Source organism: Etheostoma cragini, chromosome 12 (genome assembly GCF_013103735.1).
Source record: "Etheostoma cragini isolate CJK2018 chromosome 12, CSU_Ecrag_1.0, whole genome shotgun sequence".
Taxonomy (NCBI): domain Eukaryota; kingdom Metazoa; phylum Chordata; class Actinopteri; order Perciformes; family Percidae; genus Etheostoma; species Etheostoma cragini.
The window spans coordinates 9,480,046-9,503,229 of NC_048418.1; the positions used below are offsets into that span (position 1 = coordinate 9,480,046).

Sequence of the window (23,184 nt, forward strand, 5' to 3'; positions counted from 1 at the left end):
ATCTAAAAAACACTCTACCTACTGTAGAAATAGAAATTGTGACAAAATAAAGGTGACCACAATGTCCAACATGTTTTCATCAAGTTTTAATAATGTCAGACAGCAAAATTCAAGATAAATTTTACTCAAGTGACATCCATATGCAAAACCATACAGTTCAGCATTCTGTTTCCCCCTATCAGCCGGCACGTTAAACAACACCATGCCCTTAGCGTTACACAAAAATAATGCCTTTAATTAACTAGATTGCTGCTGATGCTGATTACATACTGCAATATGCTTTTTGCAGTTGCACAATTTAGTGAAGGATCTGCCTTCAAATCAAGATCATAATTTGCGTGCACATTTGATGAGCCGCTTTGCATACACATGCAGTTAATGTGATGTTAAATTGGTGTGTTAAAGCATGCATTCTTAACAGGCTGTGCCTGCCACATATTTCTACAAAAATGCTATTAACATATGATAAATCACTCCCTTCTGTGATAAATTACCAAGTGCTGAATCTGGACCAATATCCTTTCAGTACTGGTACATTCAAATACAAACCAAACATTTGCGAGAGCATGCCAATTTGTACATCTATAGAACAGTGCAAAACACAAAATCAATTCCTGAGACTACTCACTAATTAGTCCCTTCATAACTTTATGATTTTCATCACTTTAAGTGTCACATTTTGCTTCTCCTACCATTCATTCGACAATATTCTCTTACAACAGGAAAAATGTGTGATATATCTACAGCAAGATGTCTTGTGATTCCTCAATATCAACAACACAAGACACATGGCGATGCAATGTGCTGATTTGTTCAAAAACAAAAACGAATATGGCATTCACTGGATTTTTTTTTTAGCTGCACGTAATTCAAATGTTTGGTTTTGAAAACAACCTGACAAATGAATACTACAGTGCTAATAGAAATTTTAGAGCTCTTTATACAGATTTGTACAACATGACAAACCTTTTCAGACATGTTAATTCCCTCTTGTCATCAGTCAAAAGCTGTCATGTAGCGGTAAAGATGAGGTCCTTTGCTCAAATGCTTTTTAAATAAAAGTCAGTGCAAAATAAAAGGCTTTTCATTTCTTAAATGTTTTACATTGTTATCTGCAGAGTGCTTGATTAAACCGAGCGTGTCTCCATCTCAATCTTCTCCTCTGACTGTGATGTTTCTGCTTCCTGGAGGCTGATGTTTGGCCGAACCGTCACAAGTGGACCACCGGTGTAGATGGAGTGGAGGAAGTTCCATGTCTCTTCAGAGATCTGCCCCGAGTCAGCTCCTGCCGGGTCGAGCACGCACGCACGCGCACACACGCACACACACACACACACACACACCTTAATACTACTAATATATGCATAGTTAAACATACTACTACAATCCACAAGAGTTGTTCTAAAGAAAAAAAGGTTTTCTTTCTCAATTCTAATTAAGTTTTTTCTTTAATTATTTCATGCTTCCTAAAAATAACTAAGAATTAAAATAACATCTTTTTACAGCATACAATTAGAGACAAAATCAGGACAACAATAATAACTATAATAGTTAGTACCTTGTTTGAGTGTTAAATGGCCGTTCTTGTTCACTGTAATCTTGGAATTATCAATGGGTCCCGGTGGATCTTTAAGAGAAAAAAAGACAATTAGTTTTCCTAATTATTTATACACAGCACTAATCTGCATGCCTCAGTTTTTATTATTTCAAAGAACAATCGGTGTCAAATGTTTTGTCATACTATGAAAAGCAATCTCTGTGCCCCACTTGTTACATCAAGAAAACAAATATTAGAGGAGCAGAAGTCAGAGGAAAAATGACATTTGCAGACGTGCCAGATGTAAGCGGTTATAAATAGATGTGACATTACAAAGCAAAGGAAGCAAAAAAATGAGAACAAGTGCAAGAAAATGAAATATATTTTGACACTTCATTTTGCTGTAGCAGGAGGGAAACTTGACTCGGGGGACTAAAGCAAACTCTTTGAAGATTAATCAAGAGAAGAAGTGGGACCTCAGTTTCTTTTGAACATGAGCAGCTTTTGAAAAGAGAATTTGGATGTCCCATATAAAAAAATTGTTCATTTGCTCTGTTCACCTATCCATGTAAATGATTAGACCTTACACAGGACATTTGTTTTAAAAGAGAGTTACATTAAAAACAATTACAGCAGCTTTTCCATCACCAGATATCAAGCAAAACTGTCACCTAGGAATCATTCAGCCTTTTAATCAGACATTTAAACAAGATAGGGGGTGAAACAAAACAGACTTCTGTCCAATTACCATTGTCTTTTCCTTTGACAAAGCCCTCCCACTCACGAAACCACTGCATGCTGATGCAGTATATGACCACTGGAGACTCCTCCTCCTGGAACGCCTTGTTCAGCTATAGAGGAGAGGGAGAGAGGAAATGGGGGAGGAGTGAGCAGTAGAGACAAGAGGGAGGAGAAAGGAAGCAAAGGGATAGGGAGGAGAAACAGGAAGGGGGGGGGGTTAAGTGAAGATGAAAGGATGGAGAGAAGAGGAGATGGAAAACCTAATCAATTCTCTCTGGTAGTTATTCCAATTAGAACAGCGTCTTAACTCCACACTGCACCAATTTCATCTTTCTTGGAAATTTCTCTCTCCCTCTCTCTCACTAGTGAGCAGACTGAGTAGGCAATGAACAGCTGCATCTGTCCCAATGCATTTATGATAAGGCTTTCATTGGGCTCGCACCTCTCATCTCCTGCCGGGGTGAAAGGCGCCAACACGTGCATCCTATCAACTCATTCAATAGACTGCAGAACAGTGTCTTTACACTCCCATGAGTACTGGGCTACACAAATTCTCTCTGGCACCCAATGCATTATCACTCACACACATTTCTAACTGTATCGGGCTGAAGCTCTATGTTCCTTGTTGCTTGTGGTTTTGCTGGTGAACGTATGGTTAAAAGACTTACCCTGACAAACATGTCCAGCTCTGATTTGCGCCGTTTCTCCAGTTTTTCTATTTCAATCTGGCACGTATGGCAAACATAAAGGTGGTTGACAGCTGGTCCTCCTCCGTACCTGCAAGTAGCAGTCCACATTAACTCAAGCAGAGGAAATTAACTCAAAAGGGAAATTATACTGTGAGTACATTGAGTGATGTGAGAGTCTGTCTAGCAAATGGCCCTGTCTACTGTATTTACCGGCTGTAAAGGTGATCCCACACGTTCTGCGGCAGCATCACAACCAGGTCATCAATGAATGTTGCTTTGTTGGGGGGTACACCTGAGTAAACACATTGAAACATACATTACATATTAACAGTTTAAGATTTTAAAGGTGACAGTGACATCACTGTGTATTTGTAGGGATCGGTTTAGGCCAAGAAGTTTGTCAGTGCTTACCCTCAGTTATCTTTAACTACTATTTCTAATCACTGTTCCATTATCTTTTATTGTGACAGTTATTGACACCATTCATTACACCCCCCACCGGCCCAATCAGATACCCAAGATCCTGGGTCTGTCTGAGGTTTCTCCCTAAAATGGAGTTTTTCCTTGCCACTGTCACACTAAATGCTTGCTCTTGTGGGAAAGCCAAGAAGCTTGTTAGTGCTTACCCTTACGATCTATCTTTAACTACTATAACTAGTCACTGTTCCATTATCCTTTATTGTATAAACATGCTGCCAGACCCCCTAAGGCTTTGCCTGCCTAAATATATTTCCCTAAAGACATCTTTGGCTATAAACAGGAAAGTGAAAATAAACAGGAACACTTTCAGACTTGCACTGAAGGTAAAACAACTGCCTGAACTGCTGCAACCTAATCATGGTTTCACTGCACTGATATTATCTCTACTTGTGTACCTGACTTAGCCAGTTATGAAGTGCTGGTAGTTGCAAAGGAGGAGGAAACAACCTGTAGGTGGTTATTTACAGAACAAAACACATTCTCTGCTGCCAATGTATTCTAATTTAAATGTTAAATTCCGTAATTTCCAGCACTCTCTTAAAAGAGGGCAGAAATGAAAGCATGCTTGATTGGCACAAAACCATTTTACAATTCTTCCTTCTCCTCTACTAAAACGAAAGAGAAGGATTGTCTGCACAAAGAGAAGTAAAACACTCTTTTCAACAGTGCTATGTTGTGAAGGGAATACTCTGCAGTCACAAATCCACAGCAAACGATGAAAGAATAAGCCATGTTAAGGAAGGTAGACCACACATTTTCTACTAAACGCTAGCACGTAGGTCTAGAAAATAAGGATTCCTGTTCTCGGACACTCTGATCTCTGAGAGGATTCAGAATGACCATGACAGTCACACGCACCTCCATGCAAACACAGGAAGTCGTCATTGGAAATGGGCCCCGGCTCAGCAAAGGTCTTGAACTTGTTAAGCCACTGACGGGAGATATAGAACTGCAGAAGGCTGGGCTCCATCATGTTGAATAAACCAGACACCCTCCTACGCTCTTTCAGTGCATCCTCGCTGCTCTTTCTGTGACAGGAACAGACCCACAGATTAATCACTAACGCAAATACATCAACGTGAAATGTAATTATGAATATTAAAGCAGCACAGTGAAACTTAAAATGTACAGATAAAAGGTTTTATTTTTTTTGAATTGTCTGAGTATAACTATTGAGCTTACTTATAGAAGAGGACATAGGCCTCAGCATTCTGGACACAGGATTCAGACACCTCAGTCACACTTTGGTCATCAAATTCATACCACAGATTGTTCACATCATTCCTGCAATACGCTATGTAGTGGCCACCTGGGATCAGATAGGGTAATGCGTTAGAGCAGCATTCATAAACCTTACGAGTACATGTGAAAATTGTCCACAGGCTATTGAATGCAAGACACTCCTCTGTGCCAACTAAAGGCAGATGCCCCAGTCTGAGCAGAAAGAGGAGTAACTGTGCCCACTCACTGCTGGCAGTGCCGTGGTGACAGATGACTGACAGCAGGTCATAGTTGGTGGTCTGGGCGGAGCTGTCTTTGGCCAGGAAAGGTTGCAGGTCCAGGCCCTCAAGCGGGAAGGAGACGTGGGTGCTTATCTTGGTGGAGAACATCAGTTCGTGCCTGAAGCGCTTCAAGTGGACACACAGAATCTAGAGCAGATTAACACACAAAGACGTTTTATTTTAGAAATCCGGTGTGTGTAGATTATAGGGGAAAAAACATGCATTGCTAGAGTTGTCTGTATACCTCTGGCAAACTTTGCATTTTACAAAATTTGACTCCGTTTCGTAATCTAAAAAGAAAGAAGATGAAGAAGATGGGCAATCATTACAGTTCCAGATATTGTCTTTCGGTTGTGAAATAGATTAGTAGTAGAGTTCCGTATTTAGCAAGTCAGAATTAGGCACTCACTTCTTGCATTTTTCACAGCTGTACATGTTGTCTCCTAGAAAACCAAAAGAACACAGTTATTGAGACATCAATCTTCCTATTTGTGCTGGTAGAACAAATATACGCCCACTTGCTCACCCTTTAGTTCATCTCTGGCAAAGAAAGCTGCAAGACAATCTTGTAGTGTAACCACTGGACCCCAGAACCAACTAAAAATAAAAACAAACGGGTGAATTTTACACAAGAAAGAGCAAAGTATAGACCAATAAAGTTTGGTTGTGTAGAATATAAATAACATGTACATATTGGAGCGCCTTGGTAGCTGACTTGTTACAGCGCATGCCATATAACCACAACCTTCTGGGTTTGATTCCAGTCTTGGGACCTTTGTTGCATGTCATACCCCATCTCTCTCTCCCCCATTTCTAAATTGTCATCTGTCAGATAAAGATTATGCCCCAAAACAATCTTTGAAAAATAACAGCTATGGTGTACATATTAACACACCTCTTGATGTATTCCATGACAAATGCAATCCAGCCCTGTGGTGCATAAGCTTCCCCACAGGAGCCAGCTTTAACCAGGGAAGTCTGGTGAGTGGCGGAGTGAAGCTTGGCCAGGTCTTCCTTCCCTGGGATAGGCAACGAGATATCCTGGAAGTTCTCCAGAGTCACAGACACCTGACAGCAACAAAACACACAGTTTCAGTTACAGAATTTATGTTATTTTTTGTCAGGAACTGTCCCTTTGTAGCAGAATATTAGTTTTATTAACAAACATTAGCAAAATTTGTTACATGACTGTGGATGTACAACTACATCAACAGTGTATATGAACATCAGAGCTGAGCATCAAAGTAGATTTTTTTTAATAACATTCCATTTTTAGAACCTTGAATTGACTTAAGACACATTGTCCAGTTCTCCAATGCTCCCCTGCTGCTGTCCCTCTCCCCCCTCTCAGCAGTCCCTTTATCTTGACAGTGTTCACACCAGAGGTGGCAAAAGTACTCACTTTCCTTACTTAAGTAGAAGTACAGATACTTGTGTTAAAAAATACTCTGGTAAAAGCGGAACTACTGATCAAACTTCTTTACTCAAGTAAAAGTAACAAAGTACTGGCTTGGAAATTTACTTAAAGTATAAAAGTAAAAGTAGCCATTCCAATGACCATTTTTTAGCTGGTGCTAAAAAATGCTAAAAGCTACCTGGAGCACACAAATGTTACTTGAGAGCACGCTGAGGAACTTCAGTGGACATGGAGAACACGGTCTTTATATGGCAACGGCTACATTTTAAATGGATGTCTGCCAATAGGCCTAAAACATAACTTATATGATTATTATGACAGAGACTGGGACTCCAGGTTAATACGATTCTGACACATTAGCAAGATATGAATTCAGTTATGATTCTGTGGGAATTCACAGATCCAGTTTCTATTTTTAATCTTCCCCTTAACATTCAAATGAATATACATGAATGTGGGTGTGCTCAAATGTGGCTTCTGGAATAAAAATAAAGAAATAAAAATATGAATGACTAAACAGACATTAATGAAGAAGTTCCCCAGCACATTGGCCAGGTGTCCTTCTTGATGCCTACTGTCTCAAACTTCTCTCTCAGATAAGGCTGAGGATGATTGGAAATGTCTTGCTGCTTGTCTGCCGGATTTCTGTTTTCTTCATTTTTAATCATGTCGCCCTCCAAAATACTATGTGCTAACGTTAGCACCATCAATACTACTATGTGCTAACGTTAGCGCCATCCATACTACTATGTGCTAACATTAGCGCCATCCATACTACTATTTGCTAACGTTAGCGCCCTCCATACTACTATGTGCTAACGTTAGCGCCATCAAGCCGCAATGATTTGCTGTGAATGAATGCAGAATGCACCCGCTCGCTGTGTGTGGCGCATGTGCGCGCTTTTTTCCCGGTTGATAACCTCTTGTACAAAACTTAAGTAACGAGACAACTTTGTAAAATGTAATGAGTAAAAAGTACTGATATTTGTGTTAAAATCTAAGGATTAAAAGTAAAAAGTCGCCACAAAAATAAATAGTAAAGTAAAGTAAAAATATCAGAAAAATCTACTTAAGTACAGTAACAAAGTATTTGTACTTTGTTACTTCCCATCTCTGGTTCACACTAACCCGATCGCAGGTGAGGCACTGAACTGAGCTGACAATGGTCCCATCAAACACGTCTGAGATGACACTGCGGTATTTCTTCTGACGCTTGCTCTTTGGTGGGGAGAATGTGGTCATTGCTGTGTGGCAGAGAGACGGAAAGAAATGTGAGAATAGTGCCCGACCTTTTAAGATATGAATCTAGTTATGACTGCCTCTGAATATGCAGAAGTACCTTTCTTATGTGCAGGGTTTAGGCTGGGCCAGCCTGAGGCAGCTTTTGGTGGGCTGCTGGACATTTTGGGAATATGTCCCTCCATTGGGACTAAACTTTGTGGTCTTATAGAGTTGGACATTTGGATGTCTGGGAATGAATCTGGCAGAGAGCAGGCCAAATATTAAGAAGGTTTAAATAAAATAAATTTGATGCTGAATATCAGAAAGTCAAAAAAATTGTAGTCAAAAGAAAATGAAATCTGTTGTTCTCCATAATTACCTGACGTTCTGCCTTGAACCTTGATGGCTCCCTGGCTGCTGATAATGGGTGTTGTTTCAGTGGTGGTGTCAACATCTTTGTCCATGTCCACTCCAGTGCTCCCACCCATGACACCATTAACTCCAGAGCGGTAAAGGTCATTAATCATGTTCTTTTCCTTCTGCCATTCCCTGTTGGCCTGGATATCATCTTGCTCAGGAATCAGCATCTCGGCCTCGTTGTTGTCTTCCATTGTCACGTTCCCGCCCTGCACCTCATTATCGGCCCGTTCGCTGCTGCCGCAGGACTCACATGACTGGAAGTCATTGTCGGACTGACTGCGGTTGTCATCCTCGCGGCCGTCCTCCACTGTGATGCTGTTGGACTGGTCGTAGGGCTCAGGCAGCGTCTCCTTCAGCTCCTCGTGAAGTTGATCCATCAAGCAGCGCAGAAACTCCTGAGAGTCCTGGAGGCCAAGGGGGAATGATCACCAGACATGTTATTTGAGGTAGTAAATTATACCAAAGTCTTGCAGTTTTTTGCAGTTATTTTGATCACACTAATTTATTTCCTCTCCCTAAAAAGAAACAAAGCAGAACTAATTCCTCCTAAATATAATTGAGTTGGACAGACACAGCAGAGTTTCCAAAAAGCAAATTTTTCCCAAATTACAAACAGCAACCACATCACCTCTTCTGTCTCACAAAATCCAAAACCAAATGCTAATGAATGTGTAATCAAACTTAATTGACCACAGACATCCAATCTCCCTCTCTCAGGACCTGGGATGTTAACTTCCTTCATAGCAATGCTGATTCCAAGGTTGTGCAGCTCAGCATTGCGTGACAAATGAATATTCCACAGCGAACTCCTCTGAACAAAAACTGCCAAGTGAAGAGGAAACAGGCCCTGTTGTCATTTCACCACTCAGGCTTATGCATCCCTTATTTACAGACACTGGACAAAGACAAAACCGGATCCAGTGAACAGTTTTTGAAAAAAACTTTATGTGTACTGTAAAAACTCTTCTTTTAAGCAACGCCTAGAATCAAATCAAGTGATTTACCTTTAGTTAGTTGTTAGTTTGTTGGTTTAGGTTTAATATGTGAATGATGAAAGTCAGAAGATGTGAGTTAGTAAATGCAAGGCAGAGGATTTATCTGGCTGAGTCATTGAAGCCAAAGCTAATGTTATTTCTGTAAAGGAACAAGCATTGGGGATATGGAGTGGAAGAGAAAAGGGAGACACTCTATAAGACCTGCGACAACTTTATATTCTAGGCTCAGACCCGTAATAATCCCAGCTCAGCACAAATTCATTGTTAACGGATTCAATTCAGTTCAAACTTAAGCCATGTTTTATATTCAATGGAATCATATTATTCGCAAAGCACAGAGGTAATAGCTGAAAATCCACCCGTTTATGTCACAACAACTGATCACAAACATACTGTTGAACATGTCTCCCACAGTGAAGAGTGCCTCCATGTTTTATTTATAATGAATCCCTGCACATTTATTTCACTGTCTGCAATAACCCACCTGCTGAGAATATCCTCTAAACATGGGGTTTATGGCTTTGATCCCCTGAAACAAGTTGGTTGGGACCACGTAGGAGGGTCTGCAATGTGACAAAGCACAGCATGCTTATTAACAAGTATTGTAATACACAATATCATAGTTAAGTCTTGTGTGATGTAAACTTTGCAATTAAGACCAGGAATGGGATTAAGGTTTGGCTCTGAAGTCATGTTCTAAACATGGGAATTAATTATGAAATAAACTGCAGCTTGTGGGCAAGCTCATTTGCGTTTTCAAAGTCAAAGAGGAGTGATACAAAGAACTATAAAAGTGACACCTACCTGTTCTTGTGCCACAGGTCTGACACTAGTTTCTGGTAGCTTCTGCAGAGTGCCGGCTTCTTGTCCGTCCTCACCATGCCACCACATTCCAGAAAGAATTGTGTCAAGGGCGGGCTGCAGTGGAAAGAGGGATAAATATATTATATGTGGGCAGCAAATAAGCTTTTACTGGGACAGATTGATTAAGATTACCGGAAAGATGCAATGCCGTAGCTAATTTTCCAAAACCTGCTAATCCTCAATAAGCCCTAGAGAAGCAGATATCATTCAAAGTAAAAGATGATGTTATATTTGTATACGCTGTTATGTCTGCAAATACCTGTAGATCTGCAAATCATCTTAAGTTAAGTATGTTTTTGCTATTACATTCATATAGGTCACATTTCGAAGCAGATAATGACAAATGGAAAAAAGGAAATCCAGAGAGATTCAAGTTCAGCATTTCTACATGAATGCTGTCTTCTGCTACCCTGAAAATACAGAGTTCTCACGAGAGCACAATTTGAAATTGCTCAGCGAGTTACTCTGGGATTGAGTAATGCTACTCATTAACTATACCCTTGTAGCCAAGCTGCACCAATCACATTGGTGTATCTGATACAGGAGGGTCAGAGGCAAGCTAAACAAATGACGACAGGTTAATCTACCAGTTAGCTCCGCTGGTAGCTTAATGTATGGGGCTCTGGATACATCAACCTGTGTGTTGTTGTGATTGGTCATAGTGTTATCCTATTGCATTCAGTGAGATTTTCAAATGCATGCTTGGTGCTGCCCCTTGAGATGTGTGACTTTCATTGTTAGATGCCAGACCCTTAATCCTTTGGATTTGGGTCTGGATTTCCAGGCAAGTCTTCTGCCTGTATTTATGATTCATTTTGTTTCATTAAATCCGTATTTCGCTCTTGGAGTAACAGTACAAATTCCCGAAGGTACAGGCTCATGCAAGAAAACACACACAGCTGAAAGTTAAAGGACGTTGGAAACATCTGAAAAGAAAAGCAGCTGAGGGGATTTTATTTGTTGATTGATACAAACACAGTGGACAGGAATTGGCAACAAAGAGACAGACTACTGAATGAATAAGTGTTAGGTTCTCTAATGTTACTGTGGCCTCTTCTTGGAAGAGAGCTCTATTTCTTTTTATAAGGCATGGAGCGCTTCCTTCCCTTTGCAGGAGACAAGTCCTCCGAACTGAATAATGACCCAACGGTAACTAAAAGAAGCAGCGCTTACACAAACAGACATCAAAAGGAAAGTTTCAGGAAAGGTCCCTCCTTTCCGCAGCTGCGTGACTCAATTCCTCCTATTTTTGGAACGTGATTTAGATTGCAAATTTTGACCCACATCCTTTTATTTTTTAATATTTTGACTTGTATCCAGAATCGGCATCATCAGTTTAATTTAAAAGTGTACCAGCTCCCCCCTGGATAGATAGTAGGAAGGGGTTTGCTGTGCTTTGCTGCTATATGAAAAAGGAAATAAAAAGTTAGAGGTACTAAGTAAAATAATAAAACAGCTTCAGGCTCTGCAGTGGAACTCTAATTTAAGGCACCACACCAACAACCCAATCATGGAAAATGTATCAGGATTGTCAATTCAATAAACAAAAATACAGCGGAGTCTTACAGTAAGTAAGTAGAGTTTTATGTGCCTCATTAAAAGACATTGCGGGAAAAGGAGTAGAAGAAGGAACAAAAGGAAAGAGCTGATTTCCAGAAAGGAAAGGCCATTTCTGCCGTCTCAAATGGTGCACTGCAGCAATTTTCCCTCAGTTGCTACTCTCCCAAATGAGCACAGTAGCTGGTGTTTTTTTTCAGTCAACAAGAACCAGGCAGTGAATAAAACCGCAAATTGATATTGTGAGATAGAAAGGTAGTTGTGGGGACAGAAGGCAGGTTAACAAAGACTCACCAGTTGGACAGGGCCTGGAGTGCAGCGTTCATGTAGCATGTGTTGCCTATGTTCTTCAGCCCCGTCAGACCTGAGGGAGACAGAACACCGGGGAAATTAAAACAAGCCACTCATCAAATGCTTGTAAATTTTGATGGCAGCCAGAAAGCCTTGACAATTTTAGGAACACACACTCCATTTCTTAGATTAATATTTTACAGCGGGAGCAGAAAAGATGGCTACCTAGAGTATTTTAAATCAGCTACTGTGGCACAGATAGCGCATTCATCTTATAAAAGTATATATATAGACAAACATATAGAGAGCCCTTTTTCTATGATTTCTAAGTAGATCATGATGTCTGTATGTTTAGATTTGACTAAGTTATGACTTGGGGCATTTGGGATAAGTTGCCAAATTGCCTAACAGTTCATAAACCTCGGATCTTATGTGACGAACCTACTCTGCGGAGGGCATTAGTTTTACAAAGCTTATTTTCCTTCTGATCATATGATCTGATTTTGTGACAAAAATAACCAAGGCAGTGACTGGTGCCAATGCCTGAGCTACACCACATGATGTTTGACATAACATATGCCATTTGGTGGAGCCTGTGTGTGTGTCTCACAGCACAGAGTAAAAACGTTATTTGCATTGGTTGCTCCAGTGGGACTGAAACACTCAGCACTGAAGTGTTAGTGCTAGGCTCAACCCACTGAGCTACACAGAAGCGACCTGTAGTCCTTCTTCGGGACCATGTGTGGCTTTCTGTTGCCTTTAGGTATTGTGGTGTGTCTGGCCCTGTTGGTGTTCAGCTTTAAACGACAAAATGGCAAAGTGAGGTGTTATTCACAAGTTGTACTTTAAAGTCTGAAGCACAAATGAACTGTTCGGATTCATTAAAATGACGGTCTGTGCTTCGAACTAAAGCAACTGCTGATTACTGAGTCCCTAAGTTTGAGATTTAACTTCAAATCATCCATGCAATGTCAATTTGTTTTCTTCATACTTGCATTAAGAGCTGATAAAATGTTATCATTTTAGTTACCTCATTGACTTCAAAAGCAAATTATTTTAATTATAAAAAATGATTAACTTTTTTTTTTTAGTTAACTTTCATTTGCAACATTTGGATTTGTACCCCAATGTAATTTTGGACCTTGTAGCTGATATTTGTAAGAACAACTACCTTTGTATAAACACAACATTTCAGTAGGGCTGCACAATATGAGGAAAATATCTAGTTGCAATTATTTTGACTGATATTGCAATTGCAAAATGATTTGCGATATTGAAGGGAATGATGATGTTTGTATCATTATTCTCATTTTTAATGACTAATAAAAATTGAAAATAATGATTATAGTGAGATTTTTGCAAGGATCTGTACCAAACAAAGATGTTTTCTGTAGTCTGTAGGATAGGATTTGTAGGCGGGACATCTGTGCAGCACCACAATACTTCATTCATATTTAACCTTTAACAAATATTGCACCCCTCTGCAAATTGGATGTTGCACTAGTCCATATTGTGATTTTGATAAAATTGCAAAAAATTTGCCGCCCTACATTTCAGCAATTAAACTGTAACAAAACTGTGTATTATTATTATAAATCAAATCTAGTGTACAAACAGCAACATCTCACTGTCGGATGGACTGATAGCTAGTTTTGGGGGGTGTCATTTTCTTTTGTCTGTGGCCTAATAGATAAATGTTGTAAATGAACGCGTCAAACATGCATTTTAGATTAATGAGATGAGAGTATGTACACAGTAGGTCCTCGTCCCTATTTGCTTAGCTCCGTTAAATTTTACCAGATGTTTTTTTGAACCAACCAGTGTGATTGGGTCTATATAATAAGGTCAACCATTCATTTTGTGACAACATGAACACTTCTTTGTCAGCTGACCTCTGGCACGCAGTTCATCCTCCTCCTCTGTCTCCATGTCCAGGTCTTCACAGCCTCCATTAGGGGGCACTCTCAGAGAGGTTGGGCTCCCAGGGGCCCTGCTGTCATCCTGGAGCATCCAACAGCACAGCACACACACTCACCTCATCATAAAACTCTTGTCTATTAAATGGATAACCATATACAGTTTGACTGACAGTTAAACTGTCACTCAGGATAGACTGGTGGAAATTATTATCATACAGTTCTGATGAATATGATGGAAGAGCACATTGTTATGTAATAAATCAAAAATACAGTAAACATGCAATGTTTTTTCACACAACATAGACTTGCAAACAGAAAGGTTTAATGCTGCATATAATCTGTAAAAACAGGATGACAAACAGAGGGGAACGTGGCTCTTACCTGTCCAGCATTCTGTGGAGACGGGAGGGGTTTGCTGTTGGCATGTGGCGAGTGAGGACCTAGTTTGCGCTCCAGAAAAACCTCCTTGCCACAGGCGTAGCACCACACTCGAAGCGTGGTCAGGTTCACCGTAAGGTTGTGCCTCGTCTCCTGCACACAAAGTTTTTAAAGAGCGTGTGAATAGACAAACCCAAATATGTAAACAAAGTAAAACAAATAAACACTTAAAATGTATCCAAGAACAGCTAGTAAAGCACATGTGAACTGTCTTATCAAGGAGATGTTTCTTGATCTCCAACACAATCTACCAAACAAACATCTCAATAGACAATCAACAGGTTGCATTTGCTCTTATATGACAAATTAATGACAAAAAACACAGGTGTGCCTGCTGCCCAAACCTATTGTGTAAAGGAAACTTTTACGGAAGATTCTGGCACAGCGACCAACAGTATGGCTAGACAAAATGTGTTCCTCAAGCATAATGCAGGTTTTTTAGCCCAGGTAATGTCCAATCCTACCTCTTTCTTTGCTATTAATAATCTATTATTGTGGTCTGACAAAATGGAAATGTATGTCATACAATGTCAGCATTATTGACAATATTGATTTAGTAGTTAACAGAAACCTAAAACTTCCACAAATGTAGAATTTCTACAGACCGGTGCACAGGAAGACTGAAGCGCTGCTATACATATCAACCCCACCAGCAATTTTTGCACACAAAAACTGACCATACGCAGTACAATTCTAATCTACTCTTTTTTCTGATTTGTATATTTGTAACTATTGCAATGTGTTCTCATTTTGTTACAATTTCCGTCTACAATCACGCAAACAAGGTACTTAGGCTGCAGTTAACAAGTATTATAATGTATATTACTGTCAAGTAATTGTTTGGTCTATGAAATAAAAAAAACAATTGCATTACATGTTCAGCTTGCTTGTTTTGTCAGACCAAAAATCCCAAACCCAACAACATTCAGTTTTTTAACACATAGAGACAAACAAAACAAAGACAAAGACAACCTACAAATCCTTCAATACTCAAAATACACAAAACTCACTGTTTTTATTTGACTATTTATTTTAAAAGTATTTTCTTAAGAAGCTGGCATTCAACACTAGCACTCATTTCCACACACCTACTATGAGATTTCTTCCAGGTAAAAACAATCAACCTAAAATACATTACTGTATCTTTTCAAGACCTTGGACACCAGTTCTGAGCTGAATGTCTCAGGTTACAGGTTTAGCTGGAGGCGGAGTAGGTAGTTACAGCAAAGCAGTCTTACTGGGTTGGAAACACGGCCGAGATCTGCTGACCCACTGCTGCTCTGACAAACACCAGCAGCAAGGCAGGTTGACAGGAGAATGAACGTGAGCAGAAGGCAACCACCAGACCTTGCATTATTCATCAGGGCTGCATTAAGCCTTAACACAGCAGGGGCAGAGCAGGGCTCACAGAGGTGGCACACCAGACTGAGCACAGCCATGAAACTCCCCGGCTTAAATCATTTATTTAAGGAAAGTACACCAGGTAGGGCATTAATAACAAGCTGGATTTATAGGGCTTAGAGATGTTCTTTTACCAGCCCACATAATGTTTTGTTTTACAAATAACTATTTTATAGCTGTTGTAGTTATAATTTGCTACGTTAATTTTTTTCTGGTCTGCTAAAATATTCAACATCAGCACAAAAAAAATGATGGTATTCCAGCCAAAACAAAGTGCTCCGTCAGCACACACAGAATAATACTGGAGAAATTATGTTGGCAACTCATATAAATACACGTCCAAAATAAACACTGCAAAACTTTTACAGTGTTGCAGAACCAGCTTAGGGCGTGTGATCTTATGATTAAGATAATTAAGACGAGGCAGGATGGGTCTGCTAAAAATAATGTCAAGTCTCCTCTCTAGCCCTCAGCATTCAAGACATTACTGACTGTAATCAGCAAGCAATAAAAAACACCAACGCCCACTATTATTCTCAGTGGATTTGCAGTATTTGCACAAATGCATGAAAAAACGCTCCACAATTTACTAGTTTACTATTGGTTGAATTTGCCTCAGAAGACATTTTTTGTGTGATGTTTGAAATACAATCTCCATGTAAATATATATCATATTTACTTGCAGTATTGTTTGACTGGCAGAGGCTTCTGATCCAACAGCACTGCATAGTCAAGAGATTAATATGTTTCCCTCCCCTCAGGGCCTCCAAAGCACTAATTAAGCAAGGCCCTCATTCTTACAAGATTTAAAGATGACTTCTGTGGAAAGAACACAAAAGGCAGTTGGCGACCTGCATAGCAGATGGATGAAATTCACTAGTAGTATCATTTAAAATCAGCCGGATAACTAATTAAATCTATTTACCAGCAAAAACAATTCTGGCTTTCATCTGGGTGGAGTGCTCTTTTTCTGCAGAGGTTAGAATTTAAACAGGACCTTTCTTGACAATGGTTTGAGCAGCTATGCGGATACTAATAGGCAGCACAAAATACATCTATGTTTTCTCTCATATTCCTCCCATCTCTTCTTCTAAGCCCTGGTGTGCCGGAGAAAAAGCCTTTTAGCGTTTTTCCACTGCACGGTACCTACTCGATTCGCCTCGACTCTACACGCTTTTTTTGGTTTTCCATTACGAAAAAAAGTCTGTGCACCTCCTAAACATGTACTTTTTGAAGTACTACCCCAGTCGATGTTCCCAGCAAGCTGAAGAGATACCAAAAGATGACGTGAAAATCTGCTGACTATTGATTGGTCGAAGAGAAGCGTCACTATTCAATGCGTCATCATTTAAAAACCTGCTGTGTTTAAATAGTTTAGCCAGTGAGGGTTTATCTTGCTGCTTCCAGCTGCTTTTGAAACTGCATGTGTCTTCTGGCTGTGGCAACAGCCACATGCCAAGAATCAAAAACCAAACACCTTTGACATTCTATGTGTGTGTTCCGTTAGGATATGACATACAGACACTAATCTGCAATGGACAAAGGACGACGGGGCGCCGATTTGAGTCCAGCAGGTACCATTAATGGCAAAACGCCATTAGTCAACACCGGTAACACCAAGGGCTGAGCAAAGCTTCAGAGCAGCCAGGAGGGGCAATACTGTAACCAAGGAACTGGCAGTGCTACTTAATCTCCCTCCCTTCCAGAGCAATGGCAATTGATAATGGACAAGTGCAGTGCCTGTTAAAAACCTGCTTGTTCGAAACAGGCTGATTGCTTGGCCTCCTGTATTGCTGCTTGCAGCTTTTTTTTTATGTAACTGTAACTTCTCAAGAACAGCACTACACAATTCTGGGGTACTTGTACTTTAATTGAGTATTCCTATTTTATGCTACTTTATACTTCTACTCCAGTATATATTAGAGGCAAATATTAAACGTTTTACTCCACTCCACTTCATTTGATAGCTTTAGTCACATTGCAGATCTAGATTATTAATACTAAATAATTAATAACTTATTAAAGGGGAGCTCCTTGCACACCCGCGTGACGTCTTTGTTATTGTTCTTTAGCGAATGCAGGTCAGACGCACATTTGGACGGACAGAGGTTCCTTCCTATATTAGATAGACTAGTTGGCGGTGACGTTTTTAGAAACTTACACAATTTGATAAGCAATGGCAGAGTTCTTGTTCCTGTAGGCTATCCCCTAGTGCTTGTTGACTCCAGGGAAGAAGAGATCTGTTGTAACATAAGTATATCCAGCTTCCTTGAACGGATATTTATTCACACAAATGTATGTTGAACGATAGTACACAGATTGGATATGTGGTGCATTTCAGATGGTGTGGTTGACTTCAACAGCCTCTAGGGCTGTCCACTGAAGGTCCAATATTCAAATAATCAGTCTGTGACCCCTCAGTCAACTGATATTCTTCAAGTTGTTTTTTGTTATCAAAGTGAGTGCTCATCGCAGCAACATTGCACAGTATACCCAATTTGACTTCAACACGTGTATCGGATAGGATCTAGCGTTATTATTGTACATCTATGGTACAGGCAGCTGCAGAACTGGACCCATGATGAGTCTGAGTCTTAGAAGTGGTGAATGCACAGCAACTTACACACAATTTAGTGTCTGGATTTTGCTTGATATCTTGTGTCAGCAAAAAATGTTAGCGCTGTGTAAGCTTTTTTTATAAGTTGCCTCTCAGAGAAATGCTCTGAGTGAATTTAATTTGGCTTTTTATTGTGAAGGCTATAAACAAAAGAAGTGAAGCTAGCATTCAGCAATGCTTTTGGTTCACACTGGTTCTGATTAAGGAGCTTTCATGTGTTTTTTGTTACCCTCGGCTACAGTAGTTTGCACGCATTAGCTAAGAGGGTTAACTTGGCTTGTTCACTTGATTATGTGAACGTCTGTCTCTCGGAACGCCCCGTCGAACCCCATTCAAAAATCTGTCAGTGTGATGCGTGGAACATCTTTTTTATTGTTCTTGTACGCATGCGTCCGAGAGACAGCCGGACGGACTCACTCACAAAGATTCCTGCCATACAGTTTGATGAGCCACTGCTGAAATTGCACTGAATGTGGAGGTGTCGGCAGGCAGAGCTGGCTTGATGGCTTTTAACAATGCGTGTTCTTCAAAAGCCTAAAGGCACACGTGCTGGCTCTTACATCCCGGAGAGACAAGTGTTAAAAATAAAGCACTGCTGGAGGCAATTTTATTCCAAGTCATGGCTCCTGGGACTCTGAAGTGGTGTTCCCGTCCTGTCCTGCCATCTGTGCCTCCTGTGTCTCTCTACTCACACCTCCCCTCCTCTTTCAGTTACATCTTTTTTCAATTCACCGTCACAGTCCAGACTTTAAGTTGACCACCCTTGTCAGATTCCTTCCCTGCACTTTTCTATGCATTCATCAAAGTTTCACGGCTGAAAGGCATCACTAAGATCTCTCACCTGCGAGTGCACAGTGCTGTGGTCAGTGTGAGATTCTCCACAGCCTACATATGCACAGCCATTCTGGAGAGAAAAACAAACAGAGTATGCAGACATCCAAAACAAAAATGTTTCTGGTGAAACAAAAATCAACAGGTTTTTCTTTGCTGGTGAGCATTGCCCTACCTCCAAACACGCCCACAAATTTGGACCTCCAACCTTACAGTCTTGGCACTGGCCCTAGAAAATATAAAGACACTCAGGTTAGAGTCACGTTTTAAAATTAAACTCAGCGAGACAGCAGCAAAGTTCAAAGTTCACAGTTTTGATGCAGACTTGGTAAAGTGATATAAAACGAGTTATTCAGGAAGGGTTTCTGTAGGTCTTCAGAGGATAAAGTTAAATTTAAGACTTTTAAGTCCTTTTTATACCACATAGAATGCACTTTACAGTTATATCTGTTTCATGGTCATACTGGCCAATGAATGAAAGTATCATGGAACTATTTAATAAAAATGATTGGGGACTGGACCCAGGTAAGTGGCCTGAAATGTTGCAAGGACAATTACACTTTTAGTTTATAGCTATACAACGTCTCCCGACAGCTAGCAATCACACAGAAAAACATTTTATAAATAACATTACATCAGGCTAAAAAAGATATTTCTTTTGAAAATAAAATTTGTATTACCTTATAAAGACCTTTTGTGAGGAAAGGGAATTTATTGCTTTTCAAGACTTTAAGACCTGTAGATACCCTGTTATTTCATTTTTATTTGAAAGAGTGTCAAGTTATGAGGAGGGCAGGGGACAAGGCCATGATAGAGAGTCACTCACATGGGATTTCTGAATGAGTTCCTCTTTGGTGATCTCCCCAACAGAGTCCAGATGGGGGCAGTCACAGCTGGACGCTGGCGGCATCACTCACCCACAGGTCTAAGAGAGATAAAGGGAGAGAGATGGAAGATTAAACACAACATTCAGTACACAACTTGCATTTTGAGTCAGGTGATCTAAACAACATTGTAGGACTTTTTGTTCTAAAAAAATGTTTATCAACCCTACATCTGGCACTTGATAGAGTAATGGGAGATATACACAAAGAACAGCACAAAGGACAAGTAAAACAGACTACTGTAACCTGAGTCACCATCCCCTTAACAGATTTTTTTCAATGCCAGCATGTCTGACAAATTCCTCTGGTTATCAGCCAATGAATGGCCAAGCAGCTCATCACTGTACAGCTGTCAACAACTTGTGTGGAACAAGTAGAGTCTGAATGTTGTCGCCATGAATGATTTTAGTGCCAACAATGCAGACTAACCACAGATTTTGCATAAGTTTTGGGGGATTTTGGTTAAGTGCATGTCAACATCATATTCTGGTTACAGAAACCCAAGTAACCCACTAATTTTAGAAGTAGCAAGAGGGGTACCTGATAGACACCACAACTCTGCATATAAACACATTATCCAAGTTTCTAATCACTGCTTGCCATGTGTGCCGGTGCATCATCAACCTAAGTTACATAGTTAACCAGTGAAATTAAGACTGTGCTTGTAAACAATGTGTCGAAAATCAACACTCAGTTAGTAGAGATACGTGTCCAAACCATGATACTTATCTGGTTGGTAAAATTTGGACATTGACTAGCCGTTTGACTGGTGGACAAAAAGTTAATTTTTAACCCTGTTTGTACTTATCATAAAAATACTTTATAGCTTTATGATGGACTCCTGCTGCACTTTTTTCAGTGTGTATGAAAAGAGGAAGTTAAGCGGCTACTTGACAAGACGTAATAGCCCTGTACAGTGCGATGACAGGAAACCACTGGAGGTTTTATTTATCAAGGCTGCTTACCAATCTCCTCTTCAAATGGAAACAAGGCTCATGCACTGCTTCATATAGCCCTTAAGGGAGCAGGGGGTTTGCTTGAAGAGTGACAACAAAAGACATGGGTTACTTGGAGTCTGTCCATCAAGAGACGTGTATTTGAAAAAAGGTTGCATCATAAAGCGAGCAGTGCGTCTCAGTGTGAGCAGAAATCATTTCTCTTAAGTGGCACATTTTACAAGCAGGGCTTGAGCAATGGTTTTAAGACAAAAACTCTCAGAGGAATAGGTACTGCATATCTGTCAGCAAAGTCATTTTGATAAATGCTGTGAATTAATAGGTGAAAACGCAAAGAAAGAAAACAGGAAATAAGAAGGTGAAGTAATTATCTTATCTCAGGAGTCACAACAGCTGTTAATATTTTACTATTTATCTATGGCTGTCTTAAATGTGTAATAACAAGAATGATCATAGTTACTTTTTGTGTCATTTTGAGCAACTTCCTCTGAGTGAAAAGGCCTCTTCAGACCATATCCCTATGCTTCAGACCTAAAACTTGTAAGATCAATGTGTCACCCTCAAGACACCAGAACAAGTATGGACCTTCTTAGAGGTTGCACACTAGCATTCAAGCTTAGCGGGGTGTTCAGGAGTCAATGGCACGATGACAGCAGAGCGCAGCCTGCAGCGCGATACTGTGCTGCACATGATTCAGCACATTTAAACCACATCAACATGGTAAAAACGCACAAGTAGCTGCAGTACGATGCAAGTAGCTGGTCCTTAATTCATTGTTCATGTTAAGCCTTGTGCAAGTGAATATGCCTCACCAATGCTCATCAATTATGCAAACTGGTTTACATAATGTAGAGCTTCTTTATTTTTAATATAAAAAATGTATATAAAATGTAAATCCAAGCAAACAGATAAGACACAAGCTCATCTACAGATATATTTGTGTTAGAGATTCCTATAATTGACCTGAACTTTGGATGCACGCGTTCAAACGGTCAAATGAACCAACTCACTGTGCCTCCAACAGTAAATCACTCACTTATTACAGCTAGCACACACTAGGAAAATCGTATTAGCTGGTGGTTTTACACCCAAGCCTTCGGCGATTACACAAGGTTGGTGGAGGAGAGAATATCTATCTTTACTCTGGCACCATCACAAACCATCCTCACACTTTCACTGTCTTCAAAACCACCATCCTCCAAGTTTGATTCTGCACAAGAAGGTGGTACAGTTAGGGTGGGGCATTGACCCAAACCAGGCAGTGCACATGAATCTGATGATGCCAGATTCCGTGTTATCCGATGGTTAATTTAGATGCTAAATGATAGTACATTAACACTGCATGGCACACAATTAGTAAACCTAAGTACCCTGATAGCAAACTTTACCAAGTAAAGCATCCACCAAAGGTTTACTGTTAATATTAGCCATTATTTTGAAAACGTAGCTAATGTTAACTGGCAGTTAATGACATCTTAACTAACTAGCACCCAACTTATTTCGGCCAGGTTTTCAACTAATAGCCAGTTTATGACAGATAAAGATGTTTGGCTTTTGGCCTTGTCGACTGCTCAGAATGAGCTGTCCAAACCAGGCGAGGCTTTGACAGCAGCGTCACAGGCTGACTAGCAATATTTCGCTGTTAGCCTGTTTGCCAACTAGCTAGCATTACTGGACATCTCACGTTAGTTAATAATTAGCATTGCAAGATAGCCATAAATTAGCATATCGTTTGTAACAGCGTTTAACGCAAGCGGTGAATATATTTAACCAGGTGAGATACAATTGTATATTGGTTTGCTATTGAAGACCATCTCGCTAGTAACATGCTGTAGCTAATGTTAGCCACTAGCCAGCTAACGTTCATGTATTACATGATCACTGGCGATCCCTCAGTGACTACATCGGAGTCAGCAGAGAGCTAGCTAGCATCATGAAATAATGTCAGCCTCGATCCTTACCTGCGCGATATAAAAAAAGACACGACGTTTCTCAGGTAGATCCAATTGTACTTGATGTATAAGGCACAGAGTATGTGTGTATTTAAAGATATATTTCAAAGGGCAATCAAGTCACATTAACGATAACCGTTCCTGTCGCCCAGCTTGGTTGCTAACGTTACAGCTGTCTCCGCCCCTTTTCCGGTAAAAAAAATAAATAAATCACATATAAACCCTTCCCATCCTACTGTAAACAATACATTAGATGTTTACATGTATGCCCTTTTTATCTTATAGTTTGTATATTATCACAATGAACAGCTATTAATAAGCTTAAAAACCAATAGCACTAAGTGTTATAAATTAAGTTATCATGCATAGGCTAGCAGATGTACAGTCTATGAATCAAGGGGCGTTTCTCAATATGTGTTCTTCTATGGACTTGTGTTCTTGTGTTCTTGTGAAACGTCATGTTTGGTGGCCA

At 40.0% G+C, this 23,184-nt stretch overlaps 1 protein-coding gene across 2 annotated transcripts; it reads right to left on the bottom strand.

Annotated features, from left to right (window-relative positions):
• Positions 1-71: 71 nt before the first annotated feature.
• On the bottom strand, positions 72-22,936 carry usp33 (ubiquitin specific peptidase 33). 2 transcript variants are annotated; one of them, XM_034887041.1, is made up of 24 exons: positions 22,722-22,936; positions 19,747-19,845; positions 19,096-19,149; positions 18,931-18,993; positions 14,015-14,164; positions 13,607-13,715; positions 11,718-11,787; positions 9,807-9,920; positions 9,487-9,565; positions 7,967-8,411; positions 7,706-7,846; positions 7,495-7,610; positions 5,845-6,017; positions 5,476-5,546; positions 5,359-5,392; positions 5,194-5,239; positions 4,916-5,096; positions 4,630-4,756; positions 4,306-4,475; positions 3,178-3,259; positions 2,947-3,055; positions 2,286-2,388; positions 1,559-1,627; positions 72-1,285 (listed from the first exon to the last, which is right to left on the bottom strand). In XM_034887041.1, the coding sequence occupies exons 2-24, from the start codon at positions 19,828-19,830 to the stop codon at positions 1,128-1,130; spliced, it is 2,748 nt and encodes a 915-aa protein (XP_034742932.1). In that variant the 5' UTR covers positions 19,831-19,845; positions 22,722-22,936; the 3' UTR covers positions 72-1,127. The 2 variants fall into 2 exon arrangements, with proteins under 2 accessions (XP_034742932.1, XP_034742933.1); XM_034887042.1 differs by lacking the exon at positions 22,722-22,936 and adding an exon at positions 20,633-20,728 and having other exon boundaries at positions 19,747-19,847.
• Positions 22,937-23,184: the final 248 nt, after the last annotated feature.

Coding starts and splice junctions, on each gene's coding strand:
- usp33 (XM_034887041.1), bottom strand. CDS start 19,830: ATGCCGCCAGCGTCCAGCTGTGACTGCCCCCATCTGGACTCTGTTGGG. Junction 11,788..13,606: donor GGATGAACTGCGTGCCAGAG/GTCAGCTGACAA, acceptor TGTCTCCCTCAG/GTCTGACGGGGCTGAAGAAC. Junction 9,566..9,806: donor GACCTGTGGCACAAGAACAG/GTAGGTGTCACT, acceptor GTCACATTGCAG/ACCCTCCTACGTGGTCCCAA.